Raw genomic sequence first — 23,445 nt, forward strand, 5'->3', positions numbered from 1 at the left:
TGCACAGCAGCTGCCCCAAGCTAGGAGGGCTCGAAGCTCAGTGAACTTAGGTGAGCGATTATGGATCCTGCAACCCAATGTTCCAGTCTGGGGATTTCAGCTGAAAGAAAGGGGAAGGGGAGTAGAGTGCAGGATCTGGCCATCAGCTGGGGCAGGGCCAAATTATGGCCTGCTGGGGTCAATTGGGCAGGGCCAAATTATGGCCTGCTGGGGTCCTAAGCTGCATCAACCATAAAAGGCCCCATAGCATTAAATATATATATTATTAGGAAGGAACAGAGGAAGCTGCCTAATCCTGAGTCAGACCCTGGGTCCGTCTAGCTCAGTATCATCTACACAGACTGGCAGCAGCTTCTCCAAGGCTTCAGGCAGGAATCTCTCTCAGCCCTGTCTTGAAGATGCTGCCAGGGAGGGAACTTGGAACCTGCTCCATGCAAGCATGGAGAGGAGAGCTGGTCTGGTGGCGGCAAGCATGACTTGTCCCCTTAGCTAAGCAGGGCCTGCCCTGGTTGCATAAGAAGGGGAGACTTGATGTGTGAGCACTGTAAGATAATTCCCCTTAGGGGGTGGAGCCATTCTGGGAAGAGCATTTAGGTTCCCAGTTTCCTCCCTGGCAGCATCTCCAAGAGAGGGCTGAGAGAGATTACTGCCTGCAGCTGTGGAGAAACTGCTGCCAGTCTGTGTAGACAATCCTGAGCTAGATGGACCAAGGGTCTGACTCAGTATAGGGCAGCTTGCTATGTTCCTATGCAGGTGGTCTTCCCAGAGCAGCCCCATATCTTACAGTGCTGACACGTAGTCTCCCATTCAAATGCAAACCAGGGTGCACCCTGCTTAGCAAAGGGGCAATTCATGCTTGCTGCCGCAGGAACAGCTCCTCCCATAAGGCCAGCTCTTCTTCCATTCTAACAAAAAGGATAATGAAAATCCAGATAATAACGCTTAAATTTTTGCTTGGCAGAGATGCAGTGAAAAAACTAATAATCTATCAAAAACAGTTCTCTTGCAAACTGCCTATTTGCATTAGAAATGCCTTTTAATGAATATACATTTGTGCAAAATTTGAAATTTTGTTGTTGCTGTTGTTGTTTTAAATCCAGAGGCCCCTCATAATGGGGAGCACGAAGCTGTAGCTGAATTAGCTTGTGCCTGCATCTGGCCCGGGGCTGGGTGAATTCTCTGGAGCCGGGGTGGGCAGCACACAGGACCAAACCCCGCACACAGCAGCAGGGGCAGGGTTTGCGATCTCGCTGCGTGACCAGCCCGGAACAGAGTCCTGAGCAGAGAGCTCCCACCAGCTGGCGGAGAGAGCAGCTTTTAGAGAGTCTGTTCAGTGTAAAGGCCTCCAGCTTGAGGTCCAGAACCCCATTCAGGGGGGTCTGGACTCTGGAAAGGGTGCCGGTGTGCAGAGGCGTAACTAGGGGGGGGCAGGGGGGGGATGTGCCCCGGGTGCCATCTTTTCTGGTCACGTGGGGGGCGCCGCCATGACAAATTTTTTTAAAAAAATTTTTTTGTTAATACAAATATTTCCTGCTCAGTGCAGCAGCGCTGCAGCAGTCAAGGGAGCACGTCGGCGCCCCCTCCCCCACGAGTGGTCCCTTCTGCGCCGCCCGCGCCCCCCCCCAAGTGGCCTGGCTTGGCGGCGGCGGGCGCTTGTGATGAAAAACCTAAGTATAATGTAGTATGTTGGGGGCGCGGGGGGGGGCGCCAATTCAGTGCTTGCCCCGGGTGCCGTTTTCCCTAGTTACGCCTCTGCCGGTGTGATGGCTGTGGCCAGGAAAGAGGGAGCCGGCGGCTCGTCCCCTGTATCCTCACTCCAGGCTCCTTTCTGGCCCTGACTGCATTCTGGGGTGCCTGGAGAATTCAGAGGCTCCTTGCAGCAGCATCTGCCGTCTGCATTCTAACATTTCTTTTGGCCATCGGGGACGCAGACTTCCTCAAGGATGGCCGTGAGGGACTCAGGAAGGGGTCCTGCCACCCTCGCTATCCAGGCAGTTTAAATTCCAGGAGGCTTTACAGAGAGGGCTTCTACCCCGAACCTCCTTCAGGAGAGCCAAACTTACCCCGAAGTCCCTTCGAGATCCTTGGAAGCACTCCACACAAAAATCAGGCTGAGTCTTGCGAGTTCTAGCTTATCTTGAGGTATTTCTGGGTTTTTAAAATGCTGGTTTTATGCTACTTTTTCTGAAAGCGCCAGAGCAAACAGGGAGAGGCTCTGACATAGAATCATTAGCTTGATAAGAGGCATCCTCTCTTCACAAATGCAGATCGATCTCTGCTGGGAAGAATTCCCTCCCCCCCCCCGCCCCATTGTCTAGGAAGGAAAACACAGACGCCTGCCATGTGAACTTGCAGCAAAACAAAACCCGAGAGCAGAGGGGAGGGGCTGCTTCCCTCAATGCCACGAGTGGGATTCGGAGTGGCTTCACTCAAGGTTTACCCCGCAGCATGAAGCCAGGTGCAGATAACATCCTGGCTTCGCAGCACGGCCTGAGAGGGCTGCTTGACCCAGTCCAAGGCCAAGTCTGTCCCTATGGCATCAGATGTCCAGTGTGTCGTCCTCACAGGGCTAGCCTGAGTTCCTTTGCACGGACAAAAGGAAAAGCGGGGAGGAAAGCAGCCTGCCTGGTCGCACACCGTGCTGCGTTGATCGGTCTCGCCCAGGGCTGTCCACTTTGACCAGCAGCAGAGGGAGGGAGGAGGTCTTCCCTAGGCCCCCAAGAACCTCTCCGCTGAAGATGGAAGGGACTGAAATGGGGATTTTCTGGGCCAAGCAAGGACTGGACCACGGAGGATGTCCCGGGGAGGCCCGCCATGCCTGTCTGGGTTTGCAAAATGTCTGCTGTGCTGCTGACGGTCTTCTTCTTGCCTCGCTCCAGGATTGATCACTGGAACAACGAGAAGGAGCGCGTCATGGTGATCACAGACTCCGCCCTCCTGGTCTGCAAATACGACTTCATTATGTTGAAGTGCATCGAGCTGAAGAAGGTTCCTCTGAGCTGCATCGAGCGGGTCTGCCTGGGTCCCTTCACATTCCCGGAGAGGTCTTTGGACAGGTGAGGCACCTTCGCGATGGGTCGGCATCATGTGTCCGGGGCAGAATAGGGGGGCCTCAAGTGGCTCTGGGTGCATGATAACTATGTGGAAATGCCATGTTCAGCGGCACGATACCTCTCAGCAATAAATGTTGGGGGCAAACCATAGAATAACCTTCATAGGGGGAGAAATGCTACCATATCTGGAAAGCAATCAATGCGTATTTTGAACAAAGATCAAATACGGAGTTTAAAACAAACAAACAATAAATACATATAAATATTACAACCAACTGTATCCTGACTGTACCAATTGTTGTCGTATTTTCACTGCTGCTACACAAAACTTAGCTCCCGTGGTATGATTTGTATCAGAGAGCACGAGCTGGGTATAGAAGCCCTCCAATCCGTCTGGGTACCTCTGCAGTAGAGGGGAAATATATCTTGTGCAGGAGTCCTTGTAAAAGGGGCCATATAACAGGACGTGTTGGATCGTTTCTCTCTCCTCTGCCCCACATGGGCAGTTTCTCCCAGCCAATGGGACTTTTGGGTATATGTCTGGCAGGAGTGCAGAAGGGAGAACATTAATTAATTAATTAATTAATTAATTAATTAAACACATTTTTATACCACCCCAAACGTGCGTCTCTGGGCAATTTACACTTAAAGTCCTTTAAAGCATTACATTAATTAAACAATTAAAATCATTAACATTAAAATCATTTAAAACCAACATTAAAAATATTAAACCCATAAATCTAATTAAAAGCCTGAGTGAATAAATGTGTCTTCAGTGCCTTTTTAAATGTTGCCAGAGATGGGGAAGCTCTTATTTCAACAGGGAGTGCATTCCAAAGTCCAGGGGCAGAAATGGAGGAGGCCCGTTCCCGAGTAGCCGTCAGACGAGTTGGCGGCAACCACAGACAAACCTCTCCAGATGATCTTAACAGGCTGTGGGGCTCATGGTGAAGATGATGTTCTCTTAAATACCCAAGGCCTAAGCTGTTTAGGGCTTTATAGGTAATAACCAGCACCTTGTATTTTGCCCAGAAATTTATCGGCAGCCAGTGTAGTTCTTTCAACACAAGAATAATATGGTCTCTCTGAGATGACCCAGAGACCAACTTGGCTGCCGCATTCTGGACCAACTGCAGTTTCCAGATTATGTACAATGGCAGCATCGTTTTGAGGTCCTTCATCTCAAGAAACGGGCACAGCTGGCATATCAGCCGAAGCTTATAAAAAGCACCTCTGGTCACAGCCTCAACCTGGGACACCAGGGAGAAGTTTGGATCCAGAAGCACCCCCAGACTGCGTACCTGTTCCTTCTGGGGGAGCGTGACCCTATACAGAACCGGCAGATCAAAATCATCTCCCGAGTTCTGACCCTGCACAATAAGTATCTTCGTCTTATCTGGATTCAGCCTCAGTTTGTTATCCCTCATCCAGCCCATTACTGCCACCAGGCAGGCATTTAGGGAGGTTATGATGTTGACATGGAGAAATAGATTTGGATGTCATCAGCATATTGATAACACCATGCACCAAATCTCCTGATGATCTTTCCCAGCGGTTTCATGTAGTTGTTAAACAACATCGGAGACAATATGGAGCTCTAAGGGACACCATAGGAAAGTTCAGATTTGGAAGAACAACAATCTCCAAGGAACACCACCTGGAATCTTCCCGTGAGGTAGGAGCAGAACCACTGCAAAGCAGTGCCTCTCACCCCCAATCCCCTCAGAAGTTTCAGAAGGATACTATGGTCAATAGTATCGAAAGCTGTCAAGAGATCCAAAAGGACCAACAGTCACACTCCCTCTGTCAATTCCTAATTGTAGATCAACCATCAGGCCAACCAAAGCAGTCTCCACCCCATAGCCCACCGAAATCCAGTTTGAAATGGGTCTAGATTATTAGTTTCCTCCAAGACCACCTGGAGCTGGGAGGCCACCACCTTCTAAATCACCTTGCCCAGCCTTGGAAAGTTGGAGACAGGCCTGTAGTTGCTTAACTCCGAGGGATCCAAGGCTGGCTTCTTCAGAAGTGGTCTAATAATTGCCTCCTTAAGACAAGGGGGCATCCTGCCCTCCCTCAGAGAAGAATTTATAATTCTACCAGGCCCTCTACAACAGCCACCCTGCTAGACAGTATAAACCATGTCGGGCAAGGATCAAGAGGGCAGGTGGTAGGCCGCACCATTCCGAGGCGAGCAACTTGCCCACGTCCTCAGGAGTCAGAAACTTAAAATTGATCCTGGGTCATCACATAAGGGGAAACAGCATCTGTAACAATTGTGGAGTTTGAATCTAAGTCAGCCCGAATACAAGAGCTTTTGTCTACAAAAACTTCATTAAAAGGGTCACAGCAAGTAATTGTTGGTTCAAAGTACTGATTCAAGGGGGAAGGGGTGCACATTATCCCCTTCACAACCCTGAACAACTCCACCAGGTGTGAACTTGAGGATGCGATACGGGAGGAAAAGAATCTCTTTTTACTGCACGTTTTGCCTGAGAATAGATCTTCAAATGTGCTCAAATGTAGTCATCTGTTGGATTCAAGTCAAGACTTTCTCCACTTGCACTCTAGTCATCTACCTCGCCGCTTCAGCCCCTGTAGTTCTTCTTTATACCAAGGGGTTAGTTTCGAAGAGGGTCGGAGAGGACACTTAGGAGCAATCGTGTCCACTGCCCTGGTGAGTTGATTATTCCAGTTCTCCACCAGAGTGTTGACAGGGTCACCGGCAGAGCCAACACTAAATCCCTCCAAGGCTTCTCAGAATCCTATTGGATCTAACAACCTTCTCGGGCAGACCATCCTAATGGGCCCCACACCCCTGCAGAGGTGAGACACGGTCATGAGTCCAATTATGTCTTGCCCTGAAGAATTCCTTTTGCAGCCAGGGGAATATCAGGAAAGCATCATGATGGATGCGTGCAAAAAGCCATAAGTAAACACCTACATCTGCAGATTGTTCTCCCATTAGCTCTCCAAACCTGGGGTTTATCAAGACATCCTCCTAGGAAAGAGAGGAAGACTCTATCTGGCCCAGATGTAGGGAGCCAAGATGCTGCCTCGGTCTGCTTCCTAGTCACCTCCCCCAATGGAGCCAGTACAAAGTAGGGTCTCTCTTGTGCTGGGCTTTTCTTAGAGCATTTCCAGAGAAAGCTAATTGTCCCCCACATAGCAATAGCAATAGCACTAGCACTTACATTTATATACCGCTCTATAGCCGGAGCTCTCTAAGCGGTTTACAATGATTTAGCATATTGCCCCCAACATTCTGGGTACTCATTTTACCGACCTCGGAAGGATGGAAGGCTGAGTCAACCTTGAGCCCCTGGTCAGGATCGAACTTGTAACCTTCTGGTTACAGGGCGGCAGTTTTACCACTGCGCCACCAGGGGCCCCACATCCCTGAGAGAAGGTGAAAGTCTGTTGGGGTCTGACAGCTGAGAGGAAAGGGCCTTTCCCAGAGGGGCGGCTTTACTGTGGCAGGAGGTGCCTCAAGTCCAGCCATTCAGAGCACTGCCCCCAAGGGCTGTTTTCGAAGGACGCATATCCTGCGCTGTAACTGCGAATCGTCAGGAGCAAAGCTGAATCGTGCCAATGGCTGTATGAGCGGCACCTTCTGTCGCCATCCTGATGTCCCTGTATTCGTGGATTCATGTGTATGTTGTGTGTGTGAGCATGCATATGCATGCGTGCATGCAGAGAGAGAGAGAGAGAGAGAGAGAGAGAGAGCGCACACACTTATTGCTGTGTACTGCTTATACATTCAGTTTTCTAGAGCAGCCACTCTATAGAAGTTAGCAACTCAAGCCCTGGCCCAGATCTGAACCCCTGAGTGAGACTGTTTTGCCCCATAATGGCAGATCCCAGAGGAAAAAGAGGGAACATAGGAAACTGCCATATACTGCGTCAGACTATTGGTCTATCTAGCTCAGTGTTGTCTTCACAGACTGGCAGCAGCTTCTCCAAGGTTGCAGGCAGGAGTCTCTCCCAGCCCTCTCTTGGAGATGCTGCCAGGGAGGGAACTTGGAACCTCCTGCTCTTCCCAGAGCGGCTTCATCCCCTGAGGGGAATATCTCGCAGTGCTCACATGTGGTCTCCCATTCAGATGCAACCAGGGTGGACCCTGCTTAGCTAAGGGGACAAGTCTTGCTTGCTACCACCAGACCAGCTCTCCTCTCCTACAGCCAGATCAGGCTTTGGCTGATCTGGCTGTACTACAAGAGGGTCTGATGGCCAGCCAGCCGGAGTGGCCCTCGGCGCCGGGCATGACTTGGAAGCCAAGTGGGGCCAACCCCCTCCTCCTGCGAGTGGCGACGCATCTATCCAAGGGGGCAGCCGGCGGCCTCTCCCAGATTCCATTTCCACAGTTTTCTGGGTTTAGGATTATATCCTCAGTGGTAATTATATCCTGTTAGAAGTACCACGAAGCTGGCTTTAAAAATATAAATACAAAGAGATCACCACCATAATACAAGCTCCTTAAGAAAATAATGACTAAGGATCTTATGAATGGCTGCAAGTGAATGGAGCCAGCAAGTTGGAACAAATCTTGCATTCCAGGCATTTAACAGCCTTCCTGATATTGTTTCCAGCGTCCAAGATCTTGTGCTTTTGCACTGCTGTTCATTTTTTTAAAGGCCAAACTGCCTTAGGTAGAGTTAATTTTCCTCCCTCTCTCATAATACGGTGGTGGTGGGCGGGAGAGATATCCAATACATCTCACGCACAGAAGATTCCGGACAGACAAAAGAAAGTCCTCTCTTACACAGTCCCAAGATGTGGCAATGCAGCCCCCGGCTTAGACGATTAGAGGATTAGATAAACCTAGGGAGGACTAGAAGGCTATCCATTGCTATTAGCCACAGCAGCTCAATAGAACCTCCATATACAGAAGCTGTCTACCCCTGGATGCCAGTGGCAATAGCAGAGGAGGACTCATCATGTCCTGCATGTGAGCTTCCTGAGGGCATCTTGCTAGCCAGCATGCCAATGGCATGCAAGACTCTTCTGCTTCTTTGGAAACATATAAAGCCAGTGGCAGTGTGGTGTAGTGACCGGAGTGTCTGGCTAGGACCAGAGATTTCTGAGTTCAAATCCCTGCTTGGCGATGAAGCTCACTTATTTATTTATTTGTTTTTATTTATTGTTAAATCTATATACCGCCTTTCATTAAAATAATCTCAAGGCGGTTTATATTTGGTGACCTTTGCCCAGAGGCTCTCTCTTAGCCTAACCTGCTGCCCAGAGGTTGTGGTGATCAAATTTGTGGTGAAGAGAGGACTCAAACTGCCTTTGCATTCTTTGTATCATTATTTGGGAAGGAGAGCAGCTCTTGTGGTAAAGGTAAAATGTGCCGTCGAGTTGGTGTCGACTCCTGGCGACCGCAGAGCCCTGTGGTTGTCTTTGGTAGAATACAGGAGGGGTTGACCATTGCCTCCTCCCACTCAGTCTGAGATGATGCCTTTCTGCATCTTCCTAGATTGCTGCTGCCCAATATAGGTGCTTCCCATCGTCTGGGAAACATACCAGCGGGGATTCGAACCAGCAACCTCCTGCTTGCTAGTCAAGTCATTTCCCTGCTGCCCGATAGGAAGCATGAATTGCCCCCTTTTCTAAGCAGGGTCTGTTTTAGTTTGCATTTGGATGGGTGACTCTATGCGATCACCGTCTGCTGTACAATATTCCCGTTAGGGGATGGGGCAGTAGCTGAGCGGAAGAGCATCACGTGCATGGAGACGGTCCCAGGTTCACTCCCGGTCACCTTCTCCAACTGCATCTGGGAGAGACTCCGGCCTGAAACCTTGGAGAGCTGCTACCGGTCAGTGTAGTTAGCGCTGAGCTAGATAGACCAAGGGTCTGACTCAGTATAAGGCAGCATCCTATGTTCCTATTTTCAAGCAGAGCATAATGGGGACAAGCCACCACGCCTGCAGCAGCAGCAGCAGCAGCATCCTGACCAGCGCACGCGCCCCTTCCCGGAGGCTGCACAACCGACCTCCAACCAGGAAAGATTCTGGGCTCTGGCTGACCAAATGGGGGGTTGGACTCCATTATTGCCCAGACTTGGCTGCCATGGCTTGGGGCTGGGCTGGGCTGAGGTGAGAGGGGAAGATGGCTTCCTGTCCAGGCCAGGCAAAGGGAAACATTCTGCCCGGCACAGCTGCGGAGGAGAGCTGGAGGCCCTGGAGATTAGCTTATTTAAACATTCTGCCTCATCCCGGAGGTGCCCTGAGACTGACCTGCTGCTTTACCCGTAAACCGGTTCAGAATGGAGCGGCTTGTGCCAACTGGGTGCGTGGGGAATCGGCAGCCTCTTGCAGCCGGGCTGTTTTGGTGTTGAAGGCCTGGGTGCGAGTCCATGGATGCCTCAGACCGCCTTTCGGGGGAGGCGTCTGCGTCTCCCTGAGCCTCAGCCACGGGGGCCATTCTATAGGGGCAATGAGGGGCCAGAGTGGGGAGGGATCCCCCTGCTAGAGCACAGTGGCCAAGCGGATGGTCTCCAGCTGCTGTTGGACTACAACTCCCATCATTCTTAGCTGCAATTGTGGCTGGGGTGGTGATGGGAGATGTAGTCCCACAACAGCTGGAAAGTCTCAGGTTGGCTGGGGGTGTGGGAATTGTAGTTCGACAACATCTGGGGGGCCCAGGCTTGAGAAACGCCAAGTCTGTTTCAGGGCACAATTCAAGGCGCTGGTTATTACCTTTGCAGCCTGAAACGGCTTGGGCCCTGGGCACCTCAGGGGCCGTCTGCTCCCAGCAGAATCTACCCACCTGACGAGATCGGCGGGGAGGACTCTGCTCTGCTTGCCGACACCTGTCTGAGGCTCGTCTGTTGAGCACGTGGGACGGGGCCTTCTCAGTGGCTGCCCCCAGGCGGTGGAACTCGCTCTCAGCTGAGACCCGCATCATGGCTCCCTCTCTCCAAGCCTCTAGGAGGAGAGTGAAGGCTGCCCTTTTCATCCAGGCGTTGGGCCAATGGGCTGTCCTTTGCTCTTTTTGAACTGTCAACTGTATTTGTTCTCTTCTAACGGAATGGTTTTTATCTTGTTCTCAACCACCCTGGGCTCTTAAGATGAGGGGCAGCATAGAAAGACAAACCGAAGCCAATAAACAAACCTCTGCATTAGCCAAAGGCCTGAGTCAATCAGCCAGTCTTCAGGTGCCTCCAGAAGTGAGGGGGCCACGCAGGCCACCGAGGCCGGTGTTGACGCCTGTCTCCAACTGGCAGGCGCTCTCCAAGAACCCAGGCAGGGAGCCTTTTCCCGGCCCTGCAGCCCAGGACCCCTTGGGCTGCTGCATCGAACCTGTGAGCTTCTGCCTCTTGGCCCTGAGCAGCCGCAGGCTTTTCCTCCTCGGCTTGTCTTTAGGAGGCAGCAGCCTGTCGCTTTGGCAAAGGTCAGAGATCCCGAATGGGCTGGTGGTGTCAGAGAGGTGGGCTTCGTGAAAGACCCGGAGAGCTCTGGGAGCCAGGCAGTGTGGGGAGACCTACGCTTGCTTGCTTCCCCCCGTGAGCCCGGAGCCGGGCAGTCTGATTCTCCAGCGGAGAGAGGCTGAGGCCCCGCTGGCTTCGGGGCAGGAGCCTGGCCGTGCAGCTCAGCTTCTGTGGCTCCCGCAGAGCTTCTCCCCGTGGTTCAGCAGGTGGTGCTCTTCCCTCTGGAGAGAGCCGGGATGGAACTCCGAGGGAAAGGGTTGTGCTCCCAGAGGCTACTTCCAGGCAATGCGTCAAACCCATTTCTCCTTGCTTTGTCCTTGACGATTGCCTGGCTCGAAATGTTCGCCCCGGAGGAGGAGTCCAAATTCTAAGCATTTGTTGGCTGAGCTCCTTTTCCATGTTGGAAGGGGTGCCGGATTCTTAGCCTTACACAACCCAATCCTGGAAGGCTGCCTTCAGCTGCTGTGGCTGGGCCCACACATCTTGCCCTCGACCCAGCCGGCTGGGACGCCGTGCGCTCCAGAAACCCACCACCACGACCACCGGCATCTTCTATGGCACCGCCAAGGAGCCCGGGATGCCCCTTCCAGACCACACCCTACTCTGTGTGGCTCCAAAGAGTGGCCCGGGTCAGAGCTCAGGGAGAGATGCGGAAGGCCCTGGGTCCAGCCGGGTTCAGGAGACTGGGCTAAATGGGCCCCTGGTCTGGCTCAGGGGCCGGCATCCAGGCACACCCGGCACATGTGCGAAGCCGTAGTGCTCGTGCAAGGCTGTTGCACCAAGTCTGCAGTTTGCATTCTGGACTAGTGTCGCACTAGTGCAGACATGTTTGTGCTCACACAACGGGGTACGTAACCCCTGTGGCAGTGAACTCTTGTGCACAAGCACAGTTGCCCAGATCCCCCTGATGCTGTGCAGCGACACGGTCTCCCCACACTAGCACAGCTGGGTTCATTGTTCAAGCACTTTCTAAGTCTGGATGGCAGCCTTCATATTACTACTACAACAAATATTTATAGACTGCTTTTCAACAAAGGTGTTGAAAGCAGTCTACACAGAAAAGCAAACAACAAACAAGCAAGATGGTCCCCTGCCCCCAAAGGACTCGTAACCTTAAGCAAAGTAGACACCAGCAGCAGCCACTGGAGGGACGCTGTTCGGGGGCTGAATTGGGCTAGTTGCTCTCCCCCTGCTAAATACAAGAGAATCACCCCTTTGGAAAGTGCTCCTTGGCCCAGTGAGCAGGGTTAGAATGGGCATGTCTGGACCACGGCAACTGAGTCACAGATCTGGGGATAAATGTTGGAGGAAAACGCATTGTGAGAGATGTTGAGGTCAGAAGTTCAAAGAAAATATAGAGGGAGGGGGAGGGAAGGGCCTGCCAGCCTCACCCCTGAGGGCCTAGCTACTGGCCGTGCCTCTGATGCCCATGTGTCCTGCTGTATGTGTGCAAGGGCCACACATGGATGGCATACAGCTTTATTCTGGAAGTGCCCCATGTGCAGAGGTCGGGGGTGGAGTGGCTTTGAGGGTGGGGCCTGTGCGTGGGGCCCCCTCTAGTTGTCCAGTGAAGGTATGGAGGGTCGCGCCTGACATGAGCCCCCATCTTTCCAAGGCTCCCCGGGTCATCACTTCCTCTGAATTGCTCTTTATTCCTGACCGTGTGGATAATGTAGATCAAATACATTTCTACTCAACGGGGGAAACGATGCGTGCCATGCGTACAAATGCACCCCAAGAGCATCTTTTCCTGCCGTCGGCACTGCAGCAGCAAATCCCTGGCGTAGAGGGAAAGTGAGTCGGCATTCTCAGTCTTGCCTCTCCATAACACCCGCAGATGCTACTGCAAAAATGGCCTGAGGAACATACTCAATGTCGGGACAGAGCATGAATTTGTGCTGGGGAGGAAGACGGAAGCCCAAGGGGCTGTGCGGTGGATTCCCGCTTGGGCCTGGAGTGGAAGCTTCTCACCTGGCACAGCGTCTTGTCCTCTGGAAGGACTCGCCATCTTCATTGCCATCTGAACTCCTTCCAGTTTATCAACGTCTTTCTAAAAACGAAGAGCCCAGAGTTGGAGGCCGCCTTTCAAGTGAAGTCTGATCAGTGCAGGACGCAGAACTGCACTCTTACGTCTCGTTATCTGAAGATATGCATATGGTAAACTACAGCCAGGATTGCCCCCTCTTAGCTTTCAAGCAAACCTGCCGTGGGCTTCGTTTGTGACAAGCCTGAGATCTTGCTGCTGCCTAATGGCAGATCTGGATTCTCCGCAACATTACCAAGTTGCTTGCAGCCCACAACCTTGAAAAGCTCTGCAGGGCGTTTTCCAGACTATGAGATTGGCAACGCTTCAAATGTTGCAAAGTGTAACGGAAGCGGTTTGAAACCGTGAGCGCAGCGATTCTCAGGCAGTGTTATATGCAACATGACAAGGTTTTGCCCATCCATATTGCATGTCACTGCAGCGGGTTTATATGCTCCCTCCCAGGCAGGGAGCTTGCATATTCCACCTCCGGAACGCATCCATTGGCCCCTCCTCCTCCTCAATTTTGGGCCAATGAGAGGGATCTCTGATGTGACAGAACTTTTTTTTAAAAAGAGAATTTCTAGTGCACTTGCGCAAATCCACCAGCAGGGGGAAGCACTGTTCCAAAACAATGCCTTTTGTCATGGCAGGTTTGCGTAAGGCAAGCACAAATAATAATTTTTAAAAATCCAATGGTGGAGAAGGAGGGAGGAAGTGGAGGGGAGGCGAGTGCTCCTCCAGTGATGGCGAGCAGTCTGAAGATGGTGGGGGGGGGGGATCAAGCTTCCTGGGAGGAGGTCTGGTCTCTGTGCCCCCCACCCACGAGCAAGAGGGGCGGTTCCTCTGGAATTGGCAGGTGTGGGCTTCCCCTAACCCGGGCTGTCACTGCCGCTGCCGCTGCCACTTCCTCTCCCTGTCAGTGCTGGGCTGGCAGAAAAGCAGCGACTCTGCAAGGGGAAGGAGGGGGCCCAAAGGGAGGGCAGGCAGACCCCACCCCACCGATGGAGCCCTCTGGAAGGAGAGCAAAATCAGTCTGGTAACATTACTTCGTGGGGGGTCGGCTGTAAAATCAACCAATCCTTGCACTGCTCTTGCAGTTGGGATGGCCCGGAAGTAAATGATTTAGTTCAATGGGCTTCCTCTTCAGAAAAGTGCCAAGGAGTGGGCTTTTGACAGGGAAAGGGGTGGAAGGGAGCCTCTTGCCCACCACCCCCGCCGTAAGCAGTGCCCACCCTTCCCCCCCACTAAACAAACAAACAAACAAACAAATAAATGTATGTATGTGAAAATAACTGTCCGTGCTGCAAGCATAAATAACGTGACAAGTCTCCCTGCAACGGAAAAATACAGCTACTTTCCTGCAACACTTTTGCCACATGATAGGGCAATTATGAAACAATTAAATCCAGAACAGGGCATGGGACATATGAATGGCACCCTGCCGACAAGGTCACGGCACCGATGTGCGTATAACGGGGGCAAAATGGAGGGGCACTTAGTGAACGCATAACGGAACTGTTGCAGCTGTAATCTGGAAAACGCCCAGGAAATCTCCCCCCCCCCCTTCCCACTGCTCCCTTTCCTCGGGGCACCTTCTGGTCTCCGTTACTGGCGGGAGGGAGCTGCGCTGCGTGGCCTTGGGGTGACTCTCTGGTGATCCCAGGCAGGTCCTCTTCTGCAAGGGGGCAGGCAGGAAGCCCTGCATTGGCTGTGCTGGCTCTGGCATGTTCAGTCTTGAGGGTGAACGCAATGCCAACCTCCCAGTGGAGGGAAGCAGCAGTCTGGTTGAAAGAGAAAAGGTGACTGGGAGCCAGAGTTGTGGGCTGGTGCTGGCGCTTTTATTCCCCCCCCCCCGCCCCCATTGAAAACTTTTTTTAAACACACACACACAACACACACACACACACACACACACACCAAAACCAAGATCTAAAATGATGATCTCCTTAAGCACCCTCATTACCTGTTCCAGGCAGCACCTGAGTCATGCTGGTTATTGAGTGTGTGCTGCTTTCTGCCCCTCCAGGGGATGTGAGCGTTCCTTGCAGCCCAGCCCGGCCCAGCCCAGGCAGAAATGCCAAATCCCTCCCCCAGATATGTCTGACTGGGGCGCCCTGTATTCCTCGCAGAAGGCACGGGCCTGCTCCCCCCACCCACCCCACCCCGCCAGGGACAGGAGAAGGTAGCTTATCGCTCCAGAGCTTTTTCGGGCTCTGACTGGTGAGAAAAGGCTGGGGCTTGTTAATCAGATGGGCAACCCTCCCCCTAAGCCCTTCCCCGGCTAAAAGGTCTCTCCCTCCAGTGGCCCAATGCTTGCGAAAGGTGCTCCAGCAAACCTCCAAGGAGAGGGTGTCCCAAAATGGGGCGGCTTCAGGGGCGTAGCTATAATTGAGCGAAAGGGTTCAAAGAACACGGGCCCCCAGCTCCTGAGGGCCCTCCAGCTCCATCCCTCCCTATTTTCTCCATTATCTCCCTCACTCTGGGGTGCCGCCAGAGAGAGGGATGAACACGGGCCCCCTCTCCCCTAGCTACGCCCCAGGGCGGCTTGCAATCACAAGGGGCGGGGGGCTAATCTGGTGCAAACAGGCAGGATGGTACCTGGGAGGGAGCCCGCCAGTGAGTGAGCCAGACCCTTGGACCACTCGCTACGTATTGCCTGCCCTGATGAGCAGCTGATCTTCAAGGCCCCAGTCAAGGGTCTCTCCCAGGCTTACTGCCTGAAGCCATTGAACCAGAGATACCCAGGGCTGAATCTGGGGCCTTTGCTTGCCTGGAAAGCCGTGCACAGTGTTTAGACACCAAGAGCGGGTACTGCTCCCCTCTTGATGCCAAAAAGAGCCCCTGGTGGCGCAGTGGTAAAACTGCCGCCCTGTAACCAGAAGGTTACAAGTTCGATCCTGACCAGGGGCTCAAGGTTGACTCAGCCTTCCATCCTTCCGAGGTCGGTAAAATGAGTACCCAGAATGTTGGGGGGCAATATGCTAAATCATTGTAAACCGCTTAGAGAGCTCCGGCTATAGAGCGGTATATAAATGTAAGTGCTGTTGCTATTGCTATTGCTATGGGTTGGCCCAGCAGAATCTGGCCGGCCAGAAAGCAGCGGCGGCAGCAGGTGGGAGAGAAGAAGCAGGTGCCTAGCCAGCCGGGGGGGGGGGCAGGAAGTGGTGGGCAAGAAAGCAGCAGTGGCGGGGGGTGGAGAGTGGGAGAAGAAGCTGGCGGGTGGGACGGAGAAGTAGCCGGTGGCAGCCAGCCAGCCAGAAAGTGGTGGTGGTGGTGGTGGGGAGGCAGTGGGAGAGCTGGATGGGGAGGAAGGCGGTGGCGGGCGAGTGGGCCAGTTGGCCAGAGGCACAGGTGCTCTGCGCCTGGCCCAGCTAGTTATTATCAATTGTTTGTTTGTTACTCAGGTCCATAGCTAAGGGAGAGGGGGCCTGTGTCCACCCCTCTCTCTGCCCCCCACAGTGAGGGAGATAATGAAGAAAATATGGAGGGGTGGAGCTGGAGGGCCCTCAGGAGCTGGGGGCCCGTGTTCTTTGAACCTTTTTGCTCAATTATAGCTACGCCCCTGAGTTTACCTTGTCTATGCTGCCTGTAATGAAAGCCGCAAGGCAGTTCAGAGCCAGTTAAAAAAATCCATCCATAAAAATAAAAATCATTCAGAAATAAGTAAGTTTAAAAGTCCCCCCCAAAAAAGGTAGTGAGCTTGTGAAGTGTGCCCTTTCCCCCAGTGATAGATCCAGAAGGTGACCCAAGGTTCACCCAGCCCACCACGGATCATGACCTCTTCTTGCTCATCCACATGGAAATGAAGGTTGCTGCCCAGCGGCACAGCGATATGGCCGCCAGCTGTGAATGTGCCCCAGCTCTGGGGAGGAAGGGGGGGGCCTTGGAGCTCAGGGCTGCTCTCCCAGCACCAACCCCTCCTGTCAAAGGCAGGGGGCTATGAAGGGAGAGAAGAAGGCTTCTGGGGGATGAATGGCTGTGCAGGGAGAGGCAATGCCAGTCAGATCTGCTCTGGTTCTCGGACCACGGGTTAAGCTTCCTTACTGAGAGAGAGAGGCTTTCCCCATACGGACTGAGGGGAAATATTGGGCAGAAGACTGACAAACCTGATCCAAAATTCTGTGGGGGGCAGCGACAAAAGCCTGAAGGTCAATACTAAAGAGAGACGCTTGGGTACTGCAGAAAGAGCGGGGGGAGCTGGGGGGTTGCCCAACCGACCCCGTGATTCAATCAAGATCATGAAGAGGGGCTGCTCCATCCCTCTCCTGATCCTTGGCAGTCAGGGCTTCCTTCAAGCGCTGATTGGCAAGGTTCGGGAGGGGGACAGAGCTGCCCCTCTTCCTGATACTGGCCCTGACTCCCTGCATTGATGCAGGAGCCTCACTAGGGCATGTGTGTGTGCTGGTGTGCATGTGCCCCACTGACAATGGGGTAGGGGCCACCTGTGGGAGCTTCCCCTGCCCCCCACCGGCCCAGAAGAAGTCCTGCAGACGCTTCATGGAAAGGACCCCACAATAAAATCACAGCAGGCAATGGAGCAGAGTAGCAATGGCTTGCGATGTCTATGCACCATCAATGTGCAGAGTGTGGAAAACTAACACGATGAGCTTGAACTCCTAGTGCAGGAAGGTTCATTTGTCTTGCTCAGACTGAGAGTTGGTAGGACGCCTCCCAGGACTGGATCGTAGAAACCGAAGGCTATACCTTGCTGAGAAAGAATTTATGCAACAAAAATGGAGGGATGGCAGAAAATAAATAATATATAACAGAAAGGGGTGTGTGTGTGTGTGTGTGTGTGTGTGTGTAGATAGATAGATAGATAGATAGATAGATAGATAGATAGATAGATAGATAGATAGATAGATAGATAGATAGATAGATCCAGCGTGGTGTAGTGGTTAGAGTGCTGGACTAGGACCGGGGAGACCTGAGTTCAAATCCCCATTCAGCGATGAAACTAGCTGGGTGACTCTGGGCCAGTCACTTCTCTCTCAGCCTAACCTACTTCACAGGGTTGTTGTGAGGAGAAACTCAAGTATGGAGTACACCGCTCTGGGCTCCTTGGAGGAAGAGCAGGATATAAATGTAATAATAATAATAATAATAATAATAGATGGGTGGGAATGTTTGTTCATCCCTAATCACAATCTCTAGGATTGAGCATGAATGTCGAGAAAACCCCCAATCTTCTTGTACCGTGTTCAGAGCAGGGAGAGAGAGGGAGGGAGTTCTTACTGACCTTGTGACTCTAGGCCTTCCACCCCAATAATCTAGCTAAGCCATGTTAATTAGTAGATCTTGATCACCGGGATGGGGTCCTGGAGCACCTTTCGATCATGAGAATATGCCAAACCTGTGCAGAAAAAACTGGAACACACAGCCTGGAATGTTTTCCCTAAGTGATTTATCTCCCCAAACCATGAGAGCAATTAAGAGGACACAATGAGAGACTTGAAAATCCTTACGGGATTATCGCGGCCGCGGCAGAGGCAGCAAGAGGGCATTGTCTGCGGTGCTGGCCTCAGGGGCGAGAACAACAGTAGCAGCAGCAGCAGCAGCAGAGTCCAGGGCAGAAATTGCACACTGAGTCTGTTAGGAGGACAGAGAGGATCTTGGCCAGTTGCCCGTATCTGGTTGGGCAGGGACTGGTTATTGTGAGCTTTTATGGGGTGAGGTCATAGTGCCGTGTTTTTGTGGTTTGCATGCAAAGGGCCCCTGGGAAGAGACTCCTGCCTGAAACCCTGGTGAGCTGTTGCCAGTCAGTGTAAGCATTACTGAGCTAGAGGGACCAAAGGTCTGACTCGGTATAAGGCAGCTTCCTCTGTTCCTCATCCACTAGGCTGACACCATGCATCCAATCATGTACACTCTAGGGAATGTACTGAAGTGAATGGCAGGGAATGCCCACGGAAATGTAGTGGCCCCTTCCAAATGGCCATGGAACGCGTTGTATTTTCAAATGGCCAATGGCCGTGCTTTCCTATGGGCACTTTCCAGATTAACCCTTACCACAGTGTCACTACGGATCTGCAAAGTGTGCTTCCGTACTTCCTGAGTTCTGACACCGCAGCGCCTGCACTGATAGCAAGGTGCTGTTCACATTTCTGATGCCTTCCTTTGGGTTTTATTGCCATGTTACAGTTTCATAACTTCGCTTGTGTGGCGCAAATAAATAGCTGTATTTCCCCGCTGTGGCATTTCCCCAAAACTGCTCCCACTGTTGGTGGCTTTGTGCAACAGGCTTTATTTACAGTCACAATGCGCTCCTTCCGACACGGAAGCATTTTACCGCTGTTGAGTGGGTAATATGGAAAGCACCATGGCCATTTGGAAGGAACCAGGACATTTCAGAGGGCATCCCTGCCCTTCCTTTTAGAATACCCTGACACTAGTCCACTCAAGGACTTGCATGCAGAAGGTCCCACTGTCAGTCCCTGGCAGCATCTTTATGGAGAGCCACCGGCAGTCAGTGAAGACCATACTGTGCTCATGGACCAGTGATAAGATGGACTCATTCTGCGGCTGCTTTGTCTGCCCCTGCAGAGATGTTGAGGAGGTGCAAGTGAAAGAGAGGCTGTGTTTTCAGTTGGAAAGAAATGGGAATTGCAAGAAGAGAGATTCAGAGCGAACAAATATTGGCCTCATTGGCTGTATGGAAAATTCAGGAATGCCCTTCTAGTAGGGATGTGTGAATCGATTCGGCTTCAAAATGATTTGGACCCAAATCTACCTGTTTCGGGCAATTTGCAGACAAAACAAATCACCCCTGTGCTAGCTGGCCAGATTCGGGTCCAAAACAAATCGCCCAGATTTCGGACCTGAAAAATTCGTAGATTCAGGCCTCCATTTTGTGGTGATCTCTCTTGCTGTCTCCATTTTGTGTCAGGAATTTAAAAAAAAAAAATCCCGCCCTCCCAAGCTTCAGATTGGTAACTTGCAGTGTGCAACGATTGGCTGGCGATTCCCCCCTGGATCCAGATTGGCTCATTTCCATTCAAATCTTGTGTTGCCAGAGGTGACTGACCCTGCATTGGCTAGGGGAAGGGTCAAAGGAGGGACAAGGGTGGGTGGGAGTTTGAAGGAGGGATTTTCAAATGTACTTAAGGAGGCAGCCAGCCACCATTCTGCCTTTCTCCCTCGTGGGAGGAGAGAGAGAGAGAGAGAGAGAGAGAGAGAGAGAGAGAGAGAGAGAGAGAGAGAGAGAGAGAGGAGCTTTGCTTTGCCTTGCCTACCTGCTGCCTGGAGTGGATTCTCGGCTTTTTGTTCCTGCTTTCCTGATTGAGGAAAAGAGAAGAGAATTCCCCCCCCCACCCTCTTCCTGCTGCTGAGAGAATCACTGCCTGTGCCTGCTGTCTGTGCGAATTGATTTGAGTACAAAATGATTTGTACCCAAATCTACCTGTTTGGGATGGTTTGTGGACAAAACAAATCACCCCTGTGCTAGCTGGCCAGATTTGGACCCAAAACAAATTGGGGGTGATTTGATTTGGGTACAAATATAATCAAAAATATCGATTCGTGCACATCCCTCCCCTCTAGCACTATTCTTGTCAGTGCTAAGCCTACTTCCAGTTTCAGGACCTCTTCCAGACTGCTGTTGGGATACCTGTTGGTAGTGATCCACTTGGGGATGGGGCCAGAGCTCAGGGGTAGAGCATCTGCTTGCATGCAGAAGGTCCCAGATTCAATCCCTGGCAGCAACTCCGTGCAGGGCTGGGAGAGACTCCTGCCTGAAACCTTGGCAAGCTGCTGCCAGTCAGTGTAGACAATACTCAGCTAGATGAACCATGGGCCCGACTCACAGTAAGGCAGCTTCCTATGTTCCTATGTTGTTCCTAAGCTTTGTGGTCTGGCCAGGAACGAGCAAAGTTCTCAGTCAGACTGGCAGAGAAGCTCTTAATAGCCATAGCCTGAAATACATCATGTGGTGCTACCGTACTGCTAGAAGCCGTCCCAATCAGACTTCCTCATGTATGAGCAACTAGTATGTAGACTGTGGGCCAATGCTGATGTGGTCTTCATGATAGACCACGCTTACTCCTTCTCTGGTGCCTGCCTGCCTGCCTGCCTGCCTCCCTCCCTCCCCAGGAACTGGGTCTAACAGGCCACCAAGGTTTGCCTGACCGAGACCACACCTAGACTAAGTTTAGACATGGGGCATGTTCTGTGACCAGAAGCAGAGGTCCAAGCTCCAGCACCAGGCCAGAGAAGCAATTGAGGCACAAGGTGAACGGAAGAACAGCTTTGCGGGATCAGGCCCAAGGCCCGTCTAGTCCAGCATCCTGTTCCACACAGTGGCCCACCAGGTGCCTCTAAGAAGCTCACAGGCAGGAGTTGAGGCCATGCCCTCTCTCCTGCTGTTGCTCTCCCGCAACTGGTATTCACAGGCATCTTGCCTCTGAGGCTGGAGGTGGCCTATAGCCAACAGGTCAAGCAGCCACTGATAGACATGTCCTCCATGAATTTGTCTAAGCCCATTAAAAAGTGCTTCCTTTTGTCAGTTCTAGGTTTCTTTACCTTCAGTTTCATGCGATGACTCCTGGTTCTAGTGTTGTGAGAGAGGGAGGACAATTTCTCTCTGTCCGCTCTCTCCACTCCATGCATAATTTTATACACCTCTTTAGAGATGCCTCCCTGGAGTTCAACACGTAGCTTGTGATAAGACTCCCTGCTTCAGTGTCTGACCAGGGGACCCAGGAATGAGGCTGCCACAGCCCTCCAGGGCCAGCCTGGACTGGAGTCTCCAGCAATTGATCCTGATCTCCAAGTGGCTCTTGAAAGCAAGCCTGGAGATCAGAATGGCTCGATCTGGTGTGAAATGTTAGGAGAAAAACCCTCCAGGAATAGCTTAGTGCGAACCCTACTTCTTCGGCCTGAACAACTGGTCTTGTAGGGAGAAGATGATGCAGACGGAGCACTTTCTGTGTGGCCCCCACCTGCCTGATGGCTTGCACCTTCTGTGTCGTCTCAGTGCATGGCAGCTATGAAGAAAGCTAATTCCATGCTAGGAACCATTAGGAAGGGGACTGAAAATAAAACTGCTCATATTATAATGCCCTTATACAAATCTATGGTGCGGCCACATCTGGAGTACTGCATACAGTTTGGTGACCGTATCTTAAGAATTCTATGGAATTCTTTGCCATGGAATGTGGTGATGGCCACCAGCTTGGATGGCTTTAAAAGGGGCTTAGACAGATGGTGGACAGGTCTATCAACGGCTACTAGGGATGTGCATGGAATCGGCTGGCCCGGTTCGGTTCAAGTCTGGACCGGACTCGAACCTGAACAGACCAGTTTGGTCCAGCACCCCCCAGTTCGGTCCGGTCCAGGGGGAGTTCACGAAGTTGTGTGGGTTTTTTTTAACCTTTAGCCCCTTCAGGGAGCTTCCTCTAGGCTGTCAGGGGCGGGGTCCGTGAAGGTTCTCTCTCCCCCCACTGGCCTCATTCATCACTGGTGCAGCCCGTTTTAGCCCCTTTTTCTCAGCGGCCATTTGCGCATGCGCGGTGGCAGAGAAAATGGCCATGGTGCCAATTTACAGAGGTCCAAATGGGCCAAAAAAGGAGCTAAAACAGGCTGCAGTCGTGATGAACGAGGCCAGTGGGGGGAAGGGAAACCTTTGCAGACACCCCCCCCTCACGGCCTAGAGGAAGCCCCCCAAAGGGGCTAAAGTTTTTAAAAAATTCCACCCCAAAAATCGTGAAACCCCTGAACTGTTGGGGTGTGTGTGTTCAGTTTGACCCCGGAACTGTCAAACCGAACTGGTTCAACGTAGAACCAACCCTTCTCGAACTGTTGGCACATCCCTAATGGCTACTAGTCTGGTGGCTGTGGGCCATCTCCAGCCTCAGAGGCAGGATGCCTCTCAATACCAGTTGCAGGGGAGCAACAGCAGGAGAGAGGGCAGGCACATACCTCCTGCCTGTGGGCTCCCAGAGGCATCTAGTGGGCCACTGTGTGAAACAAGACGCTAGACCAGATGGGCCAAGTTGTGCCTGATCCAGCAGGGCTGTTGTTATGTTCTTCCTGACCCCCTCCCCCTCCTCCTCCTCCCTCCCTGCCTGTCTCCTTGTTCATGTTAGTTATGAGCCCTTAATTCAGCAAAGTCGCCTACTGCTCTGGTGTAGCTCCTGCTGATGTTAATGAGGCTCGCACAGGAGAACTCCCCTGGGGGCTCGTGCCCATGGCTCGGGTCTGGCTCCCTCCCAGCCTGCTGCCTTGAACGGCCTTTGGAGCCCACTGCCTCATGGTCGGGACACAAGATGAGGATGGCAGTGCCTGGGAGCAACTTTCTAAGCAGCAGGAAGGGCGTGTGCTGTCATGGGGAGGTGTGGGTGCAGGGGCCAGAGCCTTTGTGTTGTTCAGCATGATGTTAGCTGTTGACAGACAGCAACATGGAGCATGAAAAGTGTGTGCTCTGATTCAGGAGGTGCTGCCAAGAGGGAGCAGTTTCTGGCCCCGCTTGCAGAGGGAGATGGTGAAGAGGGAAAGAGGCCAGTCTAGGAGAGACTGGACTTGTGAGCCCCTGAGGCTTCATTAAGTCTAGTGTTGTCTCTTTCCAAGGGAAAAAATTACCCTCTTCAAAAGCGTGAATAACATCTCACTAAGTCACTAATAAAGCACTCTCTCCATTTCTCACTTTGATTTTGTGATGGTACTTATGCTGCCTTGTAAACCAGGCCACTCAGCACTGTAATTATCATTCTTTTTGGCTGCGTCGCTTGGCGGGTGTAACCTCCGTAGCATCTGTCAGAGCTGCATCGCCCCACAAGGTGGAAGCCGTGCATGGGAAAGGGGGTGGGGTGGGGTGGGAGCACTTCTAGAGAAGGTTGCTGCCTCGTCAGGAGAGGTGAGCCCTGGACTCACAGTCACTCCCCATGCAAAGCCAACATGTGGAGGGGGTGTAGAAGCACCAGCTGGCCCTCGTCCCCAGACTC

At 52.3% G+C, this 23,445-nt stretch overlaps 1 protein-coding gene across 2 annotated transcripts in view; it reads left to right on the forward strand.

Moving 5' to 3' along the window:
* Positions 1-23,445, forward strand: part of TPRG1 (tumor protein p63 regulated 1) — a 64,139-nt gene that overhangs the window by 17,090 nt on the left and 23,604 nt on the right. For both annotated transcript variants that reach the window (XM_053305188.1, XM_053305187.1), the window contains exon 4: positions 2,880-3,056. In XM_053305188.1, coding sequence (XP_053161163.1) covers positions 2,880-3,056 — 177 coding nt within the window. The remainder of the gene's footprint in view (positions 1-2,879; positions 3,057-23,445) is intronic.

Source organism: Hemicordylus capensis, chromosome 3, assembly GCF_027244095.1.
Source record: "Hemicordylus capensis ecotype Gifberg chromosome 3, rHemCap1.1.pri, whole genome shotgun sequence".
Lineage (NCBI taxonomy): Eukaryota > Metazoa > Chordata > Lepidosauria > Squamata > Cordylidae > Hemicordylus > Hemicordylus capensis.